The 13,272-nt window shown below is 36.2% G+C and overlaps 1 protein-coding gene across 2 annotated transcripts; it reads right to left on the bottom strand.

Annotated features, from left to right (window-relative positions):
- Nucleotides 1-5,706: 5,706 nt before the first annotated feature.
- LOC107673502 (protein DDI1 homolog 2) lies at nt 5,707-12,902 on the bottom strand. Of its 2 annotated transcripts, XM_016467102.1 has the most exons (10): nt 12,498-12,902; nt 11,441-11,567; nt 11,098-11,358; nt 10,880-11,006; nt 10,640-10,767; nt 10,240-10,368; nt 10,033-10,136; nt 9,566-9,758; nt 8,644-8,695; nt 8,348-8,389 (listed from the first exon to the last, which is right to left on the bottom strand). In XM_016467102.1, exons 1-9 carry the CDS (start codon nt 12,633-12,635, stop codon nt 8,685-8,687), a joined length of 1,218 nt encoding a protein of 405 aa, XP_016322588.1. In that variant the 5' UTR covers nt 12,636-12,902; the 3' UTR covers nt 8,348-8,389; nt 8,644-8,684. The 2 variants fall into 2 exon arrangements, with proteins under 2 accessions (XP_016322589.1, XP_016322588.1); XM_016467103.1 differs by lacking the exon at nt 8,644-8,695 and having other exon boundaries at nt 5,707-8,389.
- Nucleotides 12,903-13,272: the final 370 nt, after the last annotated feature.

Raw genomic sequence — 13,272 nt, forward strand, 5'->3', positions numbered from 1 at the left:
GTACTGCGAGCAGTCAAAATGCATGTCATAAAAAGTGTCCCTTTAAAGTTTAGCTCATTCTTTCAACTGATATATATTCAGAGTGACCCTGACTATCACTGTATTCATTTTCAAGGCATTATACTGTATAGTTTTGGAGAAAACTAAAAGCAAAATCACCCAAAACAACACTTACGGTACGGGTACTGCGAGCAGTCAAAATGCATGTAAATAAACTGACATACCGACGTTTCCTTTATACCAGGACTGTCCAAACTCGGTCCTGGAGGGCCGGTGTCCTGCAGAGTTTAGCTCCAACCTCATTCTTTCAATTGATATGAATTCAGAGTGACCTTGACTATCACTGTATTCATTTTCAAGGCATTTTACTGTATAGTTTTGGAGAAAACTAAAAGCAAAATCACCCAAAACAACCAAATGCATCCTAGCACTTACACTGTGTCCCATTTTTCAACACTCATAAAAAGTGTCCCTTTATAGGTTAGCTCATTCTTTCAATTGATATGTATTCAGAGTGACCCTGACTATCACTGTATTCATTTTCAAGGCATTTTACTGTATAGTTTTGGAGAAAACTAAAAGCAAAATCACCCAAAACAACCAAATGCATCCTAGCACTTGCACTGTCCCATTTTTCAACACTCATAAAAAGTGTCCCTTTATAGGTTAGCTCGTTCTTTCAACTGATATGTATTCAGAGTGAGCCTGAATATCACTCTATTCATTTCCAAGGCATTTTACTGTATAGTTTTGGACTAAACTAAAAGCAAAATCACCCCAAACATCAAAATCCATTGTTGCACTTGGATTATTTCCGCATATTCCAACACTCATAAAACAATCCGATCTCATGAAAGTGCGTATAAATAGTATGCCAAATAAAAAATAGTTTTTGAGAAAAGTCATGGCAAATTCACCCCAAACATCAAAGTCCATTCTTGCACTTGCACCATGCCTCATTTTCAAGCACTATATACATTATATTACAGCTTAATGTATCGCTTACATATTCATTTGTAAATGATGTTCATATGTTCATAGTTTCTGCTTATAGTGTACATACACTTATTACATAATCCATATGTATAGTATGTTCATAGTATACCTATCTGTATATCATGCTGATAGTATTTAAAAATCTGTAAATTATGTCCATAGTACTGCCTTATCTGTATATTTATTGTACATTTGTAACATATTGTAGACACTGTATATCCTGTACTTACTGCTTATTGCACTTCTGGTTAGATGCTAACTGCATTTCGTTGCCTTGTACCTTACATGTGCAATGACAATAAAGTTTAATCTAATCTAATCTAATCTAATCTAAATACACACAATGACTTCTTGCATTTTACGTTTTACTGGCATTTAATGTAGTGAATACCTTCTTTTTAACCATAAGGACTGATTATGTTCATCATCCATTTGAGAAGTCGTTATTTGTGTGGTTACTTATTCCTCACTTTCAGTTTAATTTCTTATATCTACGTTTTTATAGCCCTGTCAGTTTCGTTTTTGGTTTTGGTTTGTTTATGGTGATATGCCTGCAAAGCTGTTTTTTTGTTTTGTTTACCTTATTCTTCAGTCTATTGAATAAAACTGCTCAGCTTGCACACTAATGCACACACCTAATAAAATCATATTCTCATAATTTGTTTGTGTTTAATTGCTTAAAAATTACATCTATTGTGAAATGTCATAACACAGGTTACATAATGCCTATCCAAGCATCTGTCTGTAATTCAGTCTTTATAAAACTCTTGTTTACATTGCATGTACAGCAGTCTTCTGAAAATCAAGCTTTCTGTACAATAAAAAAAAATAAAAACTAAGGAAAACTCTAAAAATATATTTGTTCCTACTTTATACTATATATATTAGTTATATATTACTATATATATTATAGTATATACCTACTATAATGTATATAGTACAAATACTATATATATATTACCTACTATATATTAGTTTTCTACTATTCACACTCAAATAATAATAATAATAGCAAACTATGTTTTTTATATGTCTTTTTGAACAACAAAGGTAAGGTATACATTTCTAATTAGGGTATTTTACAGAGTGCAAGAGTCAAATTAGTTTAGCCAGGTCAATGTTTTCCTTTAAACGTCAATAAAAATATAACTTTGCAGACTACCTTTTATCCTCTTAATTGCAAGTGTTTCATGTAATTGTTTTATTAGCTTTTTTAACACTTGTTTGAAACTTACATACTCTACAGTATAAAATGTTTCTTCTGTGTTTAGCATATAATTGAACTGCAGTCATTTCTTTTCTGTACTTTACTGGCCTTTTTTGGTGCATGTTATGCTTTCAAGCTACTTTTACTTTGTATGAGTTTTGTGTATAACTTTCATTAATAACTATCATTAATATCTGATTTAAAAGACTGTAATTGGTCTGATGGCGAGTGAATGGTGCAATTATGATAGTAGTACAGCCTTTCAAGACGTTGTCAGGAAGTTGCACAAATAGTATGTTAAATTGATACATTTCGAGTATGCATTTGTACTTAAGAGTATCATGTCTTACAATCTAATATCTTAAAACAACTTTCACTGCTTGGTTGCACTTGTATGATTGTCTATTGTAAAATTTGTGTTAGGTAAGCATATTTGCTATGTTCATTAATTTCACTATTGCACATCACAGGCAGAGATGAAAGGTAATAGTGCTGATCAAATGTATGTGGAGCCCAAAACACTCAAGTAGACTGAAAAACAGAGAAAGGTCAAATGATTTAAATAATTAAAATAACACTTGAATTTATGCTTTAATTCCATGTCATCATTGCATTACATGGTTTATTTTTGCATGATTATGATTGCATTTAATCTCATAGGCCCTCACATTTATCTTGTGGTAAATCCTTCACCAGGATTTCTGGTTGACCTGTGATATCATCGACTTGGCCAGCTCCATCATAGCAAAGGACAATGTGCACATTGATGGGTTTCAGTCAGTTATGCCCATTAGTGCTATTGCAAATGGAGGGATTGTGGGAACTCCACAAAAAAAAAATTTTGTGCAGATTTTGCACATTCGGCAAAACCACTGGATCACAGTTAGCAATTTATTTTGTGGTGAAAACCAGCTTTCTGTGTATGACAGTAAAAGTGCCCCTCTGGACAAAAGAACCCTACAGACACTGTCCTGGATGGTAAAGCCACAGTCAGAACATTTTTATGTTCTCCAACCAGCTGTGCAGCAGCAATTCAATCTAAGCAATTGTGGTGTGTTTTCAATAGCATTTGCATATGCTCTATGCAAGGGTCATCCACCAGAGCTATGCATGTTTAATGAAGGCAGGCTGAGGGCACAGCTGTATGCTTCATTAACAAAAAACAGCATCACATTTAGCATAAAGACTCGAGAGAGTGAAGCTGAGGCAAACAAGACCAAAACTGCAGTACCAGTTTACTGTGTTTGCAGAACAGCTCATTACAAGGAGCTCATGGTCCAGTGCTGCAGCTGCCAACAGTGGTATCATCCTACATGTGTAGATATACCCAAAACTGTAATTGGAACTGATCAGGTCTGGCAATGTGTCACATGCCACTGATGGACACTACATGAGGTAGCATTTCTTAAAACAAATTTTAAGAAACGCCACATTGGATGGAACACCAAAAGAGTGCAATAAGTAGAAAGCTTTATTATTTTTTTTATTTTATGTTAGTATAATTGTAAATTATTTGAATATTTAAATGACACTGCTGCATTTGAACCTTGCATTTAATTAATTTATTTTTTTAATATATTTTTTTGTGTTTTATATAAAAAGTAAATTGTGTAAATATTAAAGTACAGTGTAAACAGTGAAATCCAAGAGTCTATTTATGTTCTCTCAAAAAAGACAAAAACATTTTGTAACCGTGCAACGTTATACAAATTATTTGCTTTTTCATGAATAAATACAGTGAATGCACTTTTCGGGGTGAGTTTGCCTTTAATTTTCTCCAAAACTGACTTGTAAATGAATAGAGTGATAGTCAGGGTCACTCTGAATACATATCAATTGAAAGAATGAGTTAACCTATAAAGGGACACTTTTTAAGAGTTTTGGAAAATGGGACACAGTGCAAGTGCTAGGATGCATTTGGTTGTTTTGGGTGATTTTGCTTTTAGTTTTCTCCAAAACTATACAGTAAAATGCCTTGAAAATGAATACAGTGATAGTCAGGCTCACTCTGAACATATCGATTGAAAGAACGAGTTAACCTATAAAGGAACATTTTTTATGTGTGTTGCAATATGGGACATAGTGCAAGTGCTAGGACGCATTTTGTTGTTTGGGGTGATTTTGCTTTTAGTTTTCTCCAAAACTATACAGTAAAATGCCTTGAAAATGAATACAGTGATATTCAGGGTCACTCTGAATATATATCAATTGGAAGAATGAGCTAACCTATAAAGAAAATCTTTTTATGAGTGTTTGAATGTATGGAAATGATCCAAGTGCAAGAATGTTTGGGGTGATTTTGCCTTTAATTTTCTCTGAAACTGCACAGCAAAATGACTTGAAAATGAATACATTAATAGTCAGGATCACTTTGAACAAATATTAATTGAAAGAATGAACAAACCTATAAAGGAAAGCTTTTTAGGAGTGTTTAAAAATGGGACATATATATATATATATATATATATATATACACACACACACACGCACATACAAACATTAAAATAAAAAATAAAAATGAATAAAAAACATTAATATTAACGTTTATTAACATTAATAAATGATTTATAATAATTAATGTACAATACAAACGTTTATGTACAAAAGTAATGTATTTACAAACATTAAAATAAAAAATAAAAGTTAAAAAAAGCAAACGTATAAAGGAAACGTCGGTATGACAGCTTCTTTACATCCATTTTGACCGGTCCCAGCACCAAGGGCAAGATTAGACGCGCAATTAAAAAAAAAACCCGGCTGGCTTGACCGTAGTTGATTAGATTCGGAAGAGCGTCCTCACCTGTCCAATTTCGTTCAACCAATTTTACTACATTTGATTGGGCGTTACTTTGAAGATTAAGATTACTTTATTATTGGCTGAACCTAACAATAAAGAAAATGTCATCATATCACGTGTCACATTTTTTAAATTACAAAATGTTTTGAGATGAAATTATTGTCATTACATTACACACTATATACATTATTTCGGAAAATGTACATAAAACAAAGATAATTTGAATACGTTAACTATTTAAATGTTTCTACTTCAAAATTTCACTTTTAATTCAATGTTACTTGCCGTCTCTGTATTAAGTAACAGGAACGAACGAAGAATGTGCATAATACATTATATAAAACTATATGAAAACTAAACTTAATCAAGTTTAATTTTCTTAATAAAACAGTTATTAATATAATACATAATTCTAACAATAATACATATTAATAAAAATATTTCGTAATATATATTTTGGTTTTGGGGTACAATTTAACACTTCAATGTGAGGTCCACCCTTTTATTATCAATGATGAATGGCCCTGCGTTAATTGTAAGTAATTTAAGTAGTCAATTTATCTAACATTAAAACATACAAAGCATTATGCCCTATTTTCTTGCACTTTCACATTTTTGCAGTCAACTAACAATACTAAAAAAAACACAGGCACACATTTGAAATATAAGAATCACTTTTTTCCTTTTATTTGGTTTTTAAACTGTATACAAGTTTAAACGGAGATTCTCAAATAGATTGAACGCAAATTATATGAGTCATATAATATGACCCAGAGATTAAAAAATAACAAGGTAGACATGACAAAAGATAAAAGACAGCTGGAAAGGGCACATCAGGACTTTACAATAAAATAAAGTGTTTAGACAGGGGACAACAGATAAGAGAACAAAACACAGACTTCCCAACAATACGTAGTGGTAGCTGCCCTAAGGGCACACGGGGAAGAAAAAAAACCTTCCTGAAGACTACTTTGTCAGCACCAGCTTTTTCCTGTCTATTTCATTTAAATCAAAAACACAATGTAAAACACTACAGCCACATCCACAACATCATGTACCTGATAAAAAGAAATACTACTGATAATAAAAGTATGACTTCCCCTTCAGATTTGTTTTATATCATTAACAAAAGACTGACAATATTGTTCAAGGATGGACTATGAACACATACGAACAAGGTAATGGTAAGTCTATTCTTTAATAATTTCCAAAGGCAACCTATTGAAAATATGTCAAGTTATACAGGATTGGCAACGATCAAATAAAATAATAATTGAGAAAATTACCTCAGCTTGAACATTATTGCCAATTCAAATAGGAAAAAAACTCTCAAATGGGTGTTTTACCAGTTTACTATCTGCTCCTATTGTCACAAAATAAATTTAGTAAGATGCTTCAGAAGATCAGTAAACATCAGGCACATAAATAAATTTTGAGATCTAAAACCATGCAGTCGTTGGAAGATTGGAAACAGATCTATTTCTGCCACAAGAGGAATTTTATTACCGAGCCTCACCACCTGAAGTAAATATTCATAATCCTGTAAAATGTCTGACAGTTTATCAAATTTATTCAAACCAAACCAATAAAATCAACAATCCATTACGAACTATTGAGGCAACATGCAAAACTTTAAAAAAAGACTGCACAGACATCATTGTTCTGTTGAAAGGGAAATATGGCCAGCTTCTCACAAATCTATTTTTTAAACATTATGTATGTTGGCAAAGTAGAGGAGCCAGAAGAAGACCAGCAAGTACAAAACCACGAGGACTGCTAAAGGAAAATGACATGATGAAAAAAGGCTCATATGTTAACTGATGCCACCACTAAGAGTTGATTTGGAGTCTAAGTGGGCACAGTGATCTTTCTTGCAAGCAGCACCAATAAGGCAAGCTCTACGCTGCCTTGAGCCTGTTCCAGCGCCTCAGCAGCCTCAAGGGCTGAAAACCCTGATGCCTGGATCCTCTGAATGTGCTCTAGTGGAAACTGTCCCATCGAGGGCTGTGGTGCAGTTTGGAGTGAGTCTCCAAGAAAAAGAGGATCCATCACAGTGGCTTGAGGAGATGCAACAGGCCCTAGGCTGGAATTGGTTGATGAGCCAGCTGCTACAGAAAGCGGGCGCTGCTGAGACAGGTCAGCTGAGATGTCAATGCCTGAGGTGTTTTTGTCCACAATGCCCTGCCCTTGCTGACCCTCAGGGAGCTCAAGATCTCTCTGGGAAGAAGTCACCGGCCCAGAACCTTCTTCAAAAACAAGGGCCTGATTTCCTTCAGCTGCATCAGGGCACGCAATCGTTTGTTCCACTGTGGGATCTACCAGTCTAGAAGGCTGGTTCTCTGTGTGCCTTGGATGGCTTGGTGTTGGCATGTCTGGAATATCCCTCATTGATTGAGAAGTAAAGTCAGCTTTGGCAACACTTTCCTCTTTGTCGTTTGTTGTGGCAGTATTAGAGGATGAGTCAATAGTTGGGTTCAGAATGACATGGTTTCTTGCAGCAGGATTCTGGTCCACCTCATCAACATCTTGTCTTGGTGTAGTATCATTAGCATCAGATAGAGGAATCCTTCCAGAAACTGTTGGACAACTGTTGGACATCAGAAGTTTATGGAGCTCCTTAAGGGCTTGAGCCAAGGAAGGGATGTTATCCATCTCTGGCAGGTCTCTTTCACAGGGTACTACACTCTCAGAGTCTGAATGGACAGAAGAAATGGCTGGCTCAGCATGACCGGGCTCAAGGTTCAAATCTGGAACAGGCATGAGTTGTGGTTGAGCCCCTGAAACATCCTCCATCATACTACCTTGGTCTCTCTGGCACTGATCAGGAAAGTCATGGCCAGCTTCTGGTTTTGCATTGGAAGAAACATCCATGTCCACTTCCTGATCCAGTGTTTGAGTCTGAGACCTTGGGTTAAAAAGAATAAAGGGAGATTCTGCTGCTACAGTCCCAGAGGAAGTGTTATTCTTCCCCAAATCCACATCTATCGGACTGCCGGAATCTCCTGAAACAATGTCGCCTGTCACCTCATTGTCCTCGGGTACAGTACTAGAGAATGGTTCCTGAGAGGGAAGAGTGCTTGAGATAGGAGTATCTGCATCTGTTTGCAAGCAAGACGATGTCGGATCTGCCAGTCCTTGGAACTGAGATCTAAAGGAGTCATCAGAGAGATCTGGAGAGGGTTCACCCACTTTCAAGGGTTGAAGCAGAGAGGATTCAATTGATGTGGGAATTTCAACTGGGGACACTCCCTGGTTTCTAAAGGCTGGGGCAGACTTGGAACGGTCTAGGGTGAGACTGTGGGGGTGACTTGAGGCTGAGGATGTTGTGTGTTGGTTGAGGGGTTTAAATGGCAGGGATTGTGGTGAGGTAGTTTTTCCATCTTCAATATCTATGAGAGAGACATTAACTGATGAAGTTGAAATTCTACATTGAAGCAAACCATGCAAATTCAGCAAACACTGCAAACCATGCAAAAGAGTCAGCATCATAGACAGGCAAAGATTAACTTATTTCAAGATATTCAAGATATTACTCACAAAATGGAGGGCTTTCCTGTGCGCACCAATGTATATCATATGTCCAATATTTACTGGGTCAAATACTGTATCAGGCTAATGAATATACCCATTGTCAATGTAGTACCTGGTAAGTAGAGCCCTCTCCAGGTGTCTGTCCATATGACATCAGTTTTGTCCTGCTCATAGTTAGGGCACACAAACGCCACACATTTCATGCAATAAGAGGCAAAAATTAGCAAAAACACATCCAGAGAAAGAGAGAAAAGAGAGGCATGCACCTAATAATCACATTAGCTACACAAGGTGGCGTTCAACCCACATAAGGCTTTAGTAACCATGTCATAACTATAGAATATATTCTGAAGAGCCAATGTCCTACTGATATCTGAACCCATGTTTCCTCAGACAGTTTTATCAGTGTTACTTTGACAGGCATGTAAAGCATACATCCTTCAAAAGATTGGAGTCAGTAAGATTTTTAATGTTTTTTTAAAGCAGTCTTCTATGCTCACTAAGACTGCATTTATTTAATCAAAAAGACAGTAAAAACAATGAAATATTACTACAGTTTAAAGGAACCAAAAATGTAAATATGATTCATTTATAAGATGTGACAGAAACAGATGTGCTGCTCAATGATGGTGTGATGAAGTGAAAGTTACACAGATCAGCATTTATTTGAAATCTTTCGTAATAACACAAATGTTTTTACTCTCACTTTTGATTAATTTAATGCATCCTTGCTGAATAAAACTTAATTTCTTTCAAAAAAATCTTACTGACCCCAAATGTTTTAATGGTAGTGTATTTTATACACACATTATGCACCACCTTGTGAACTGGGGGAGTGGTTCTGCACTGCAACCAGAATAAACAGACTATACCAAAACTGTTAAAAATGTTATATTCTTCTAATCCCTAAACAAGGAAATCCTCATAATTCCACAACTAATGAGTATTCGTTCCTTGTGTTAAAATGTAACTCTAGCTTTTATTCCAACCCTAAAAGCCATGCCATCTGTTGGTCTACATATCATGCATCTCACCGCTGTCCTGCACAGATCTTTGTATTGCCTCTGCCAGTTCTCGATCTGCAATCTCCTCAGGCCGGGTCTCCTCTCGTCCCTCTGGCCCATATGCCAGCCGGGCACACTCGGGCAGCTCTGCCTCAGGTAGAAAACGTGTCTCTGTACCCGTCGTCCCAATGAGGAGGACATTTTTCTTTAGGTCTATGGAGCACTGAATGAGAGCAAATGAAGTTAGAAGATAAGATCGACAGACAGTATTTGTAAGATTAAAGGAGATATAAAATATTTTCCGGAGTACAGACTGACAATGATACGCAGACGAGACAAAGTACTCTCACTTGCTAAAGCATCTAGGGAATATAGAAAAAGTCTGCATCCTCAACTTTGTTTTATTCCATTAAAGCAACATTAATGGCATGGCAAACAGTTTCCATTACGGGAAATAGATTATTTGATTGGCTATGAACCAAAGTTTCCAAGCAGACCTGGTGTCTCTTCAGCATGTCAAGGCCTAGCAGCATATCCATGGGCTGATCTTCCAAAATGGAGAAAGAGCAAGGCAGGAAATCTCCTTCTATCTGCACCTGGGCTGAACGTAAAATATATATTTAGTATGAGAAGATTTGGGAAAAATAATGTTGGAGGAAATGCATAATGAATATTAAAGGAGCAGGTCTAAATAAATGCCGTACCCAAATGAACTCGGCCTATAATTTTCTGGGTGCCAACACCTTTGGCAATGCCTGCCCAACGTCTGTCCACTAGACGCATGATGTTACATCGCTCTGCACATGCTTGGCTCATAATTGTCATCTGAGCTCCTAAAGAAGGATAACCAGAAAGACAATAAAAATTAGTATATAATATGAAAAAATTCTAAAGTATTAAAAGGAGTGTCAAACATGTAAGCAAAAAAAGCACACACCTGAAAATAACTCACCTGGATGCTGTATATTAACCCAAAGTATTTGACATTTGGTTATTAAAGCATAATGTTCAACATGACATTACTTCCAACAATATATAACAAAAGCACTCAACAACATCATTTCCAGGGGACTTAAAAAGAAAATCAAAAACACAATTTACTACCTGAGTCAACAAAGGCCTTTACTGGGTGTCCATTGACTTTGCAGTTGATGTAGAGCATGACCACCTGGCCAAAACTCTCAGGAGCTTCTTCCATAGCAATGGTCATATTCTCCTCAATGTTGTGCTGTCTGGAAATTAAAAGTAAAAAGTCACAAATTCAGTGCTTTTCTTTTGTTTTATAATCCCTGTGCCATAGACCATGTTTTTGCTTTGCATGTAATCTCACCCCTTATTTGTTACCTGATTTCTTCCTCAATTTTGGCCTGAGCTTCCAAGTCAAAAGGATCTGCAGTCAGCAGTTTGATTCTCTCCTGCTCTCTTCGGGCTCGGTCCTGCTGCTGCTCCAATAGCACCTTGGTGAAGCGCTCTGAAAAGAAGAAATCAAAATTATTCTGTCACTTAGGAAAAAACATTCAGTCATCCATATAGATGCATTTAGGCCCATCATCTTCATTTACCAAGGTCTCCACTCAGTAGAGCCTCAGCAAGAGGAGGGTTTCGCTCCTTCAGCAACGACAGTTCATGTGGATTCGCCAGCAACATGTCACGTAGCAAGGTAGGGTTGTCCAGTCCCTGAGGAGAAAGGGCTGAGCCTGGTGCGTTGGTAGCTCGGGGCGGCTGTGACTGGGTGGCACTGGGACGCTGGGCTTGGTGCTGTCTGATTTGGCCTGAGGAGGTCCCAGGAACAGCAATGGAACTGAAATCGATGCGAGGCAGACCTAAGACATTAAGATTCATTATGATTAATGCCATAAGCTCACATTGATCCATTTTAAAATAGATCAAGTTATGCTGGTTTACCAGGAACTGTGGGTTGTGGCCCTAGTAACCTCTCTGCTTGTCGTAACACTACCACGTCTCCATCCTTCAGTCCATAGTTCCCCAGGGCTCGGGTGGGATCATGTAAAGGCTGCTCTGCATATGAAATCTGTAGAGCAAAGGTTGCATTATTTTTGTTCAATATATGAAAACACAGTATATGATCTTTTTCTCAAAACAGCTATGAAAATTGTGAGCATTTTAAGTCTAAAATATACCAGCTCACAATTACAAATGTCTTAGTACCGAACACTATGTGTAATAAATTATAACTTACAGTTTCAATTAATGCACCATTAAATAGGCATACAGAAAAAGTTTCTCTTTAAATTTTCAACAAGTTTCATCTGCTACCAAGACACACCTATATCAAATAAAGACTCTGTCATGTTTGTTTTAACTATGGAAGTTCATTTTCGCCACATAAGAAAACAATCATGCTTTGGTAAAGCATAATTATGAGAGAGAGAATAAAACGATCACTAACTTACATAAAAAGTCAGTCGAAATTATGAGACACCAAGTCACAATTATTACATAAATGTATTACAAAAAAAAGTATTACATAAAAAGTAATAATTCTGACAGAAAAAGCCACTTTTGGCATAAAAATTCGACGTAATGACATTTTTTTCTCACAACTTAGGCTTAGTGTGACCATTTTGACTATTGATCACATAATTACGTCAATATATGTCATAATTATGATTTAGGAAAGCATGATTTTTATTTTTGTTATGTGGTGGAAATGGTTATGTGGCTTCCATGCTTAACAGTGCACAATTCCGTGTATTACAGTTTCCTGATATGATTCGTGTTTAACAAACTGCGTTTAATTGACATAGGTTAGCGTGGCAAATACAGCTATGGCCTGTTAATCTTTCGAAATCTGGGGTTTTCCAGAAGTGTTGACAGAGGCTCAGTATGCTATTAATAGAATGGACCTGCCGGCTTGTTTGGCACTAATTTATTTAGTCAGGTCGCTTAGCATAGAGGCTAAATAACTTTAACTGTTGCGACACTTTTGAAAGATGTTTACCTGAATCTCCCTGGCTGGTATTCCTGATTCTAGTTCGCAAAGAGCCAAAAAATCCCTGAGTTCAAGCTCCGGGGACACGTCGAGGGCGAAAGTGGTTTCCGAGCGGTCTCTCGGTGCACAAAACACTGTGAGCAGCATTGTGCTCGGGGTCGCTGGAACCCGGTTACCGCTACTCGCTGTCAGAAACTGCCGTTACTCTACAGTTTTTCTGTGGGAAACGTGCCCAGGACTGTCCCGTTAAAACACTGTGTAATATCTGGTTATGAAGAGATTAAGCGCATAAAGAAACAAGCCAACAAGCAACCACAATTCACTAATAAAGAATTCGTTCACTTCCTTTCCACAGCTCTTCAGCCACTGCCGTAAACCAATCACGTGTGTCGTAGCTTACTGAGACAGGAAGTCAGAAACAACATACAACGTCAAAACGGTAGACAATTTTGATAAATGAACTGAACAACTAAATAAATAAAATTAATTAAATTGATGTATGTATTTAATTACATTAATTTAATTAATTTAAAAAGCGAATAATTCAATATTTTAATTAAATTCTTTAAAGTTCAATATCACAAATTTACTTATTGGATTGAATGAATCATACCTATATATATATATATATATATATATATATATACACATATACATACATATATTTACACATATACATACACATACATACATATATACACATACATATATACATATTTATATATATACATACATATATACATATATATATATATATATATATATATATATGATTCAATATGCT

This window comes from Sinocyclocheilus anshuiensis, unplaced genomic scaffold (genome assembly GCF_001515605.1).
Source record: "Sinocyclocheilus anshuiensis isolate Anshui unplaced genomic scaffold, SAMN03320099.WGS_v1.1 scaffold44, whole genome shotgun sequence".
Taxonomy (NCBI): domain Eukaryota; kingdom Metazoa; phylum Chordata; class Actinopteri; order Cypriniformes; family Cyprinidae; genus Sinocyclocheilus; species Sinocyclocheilus anshuiensis.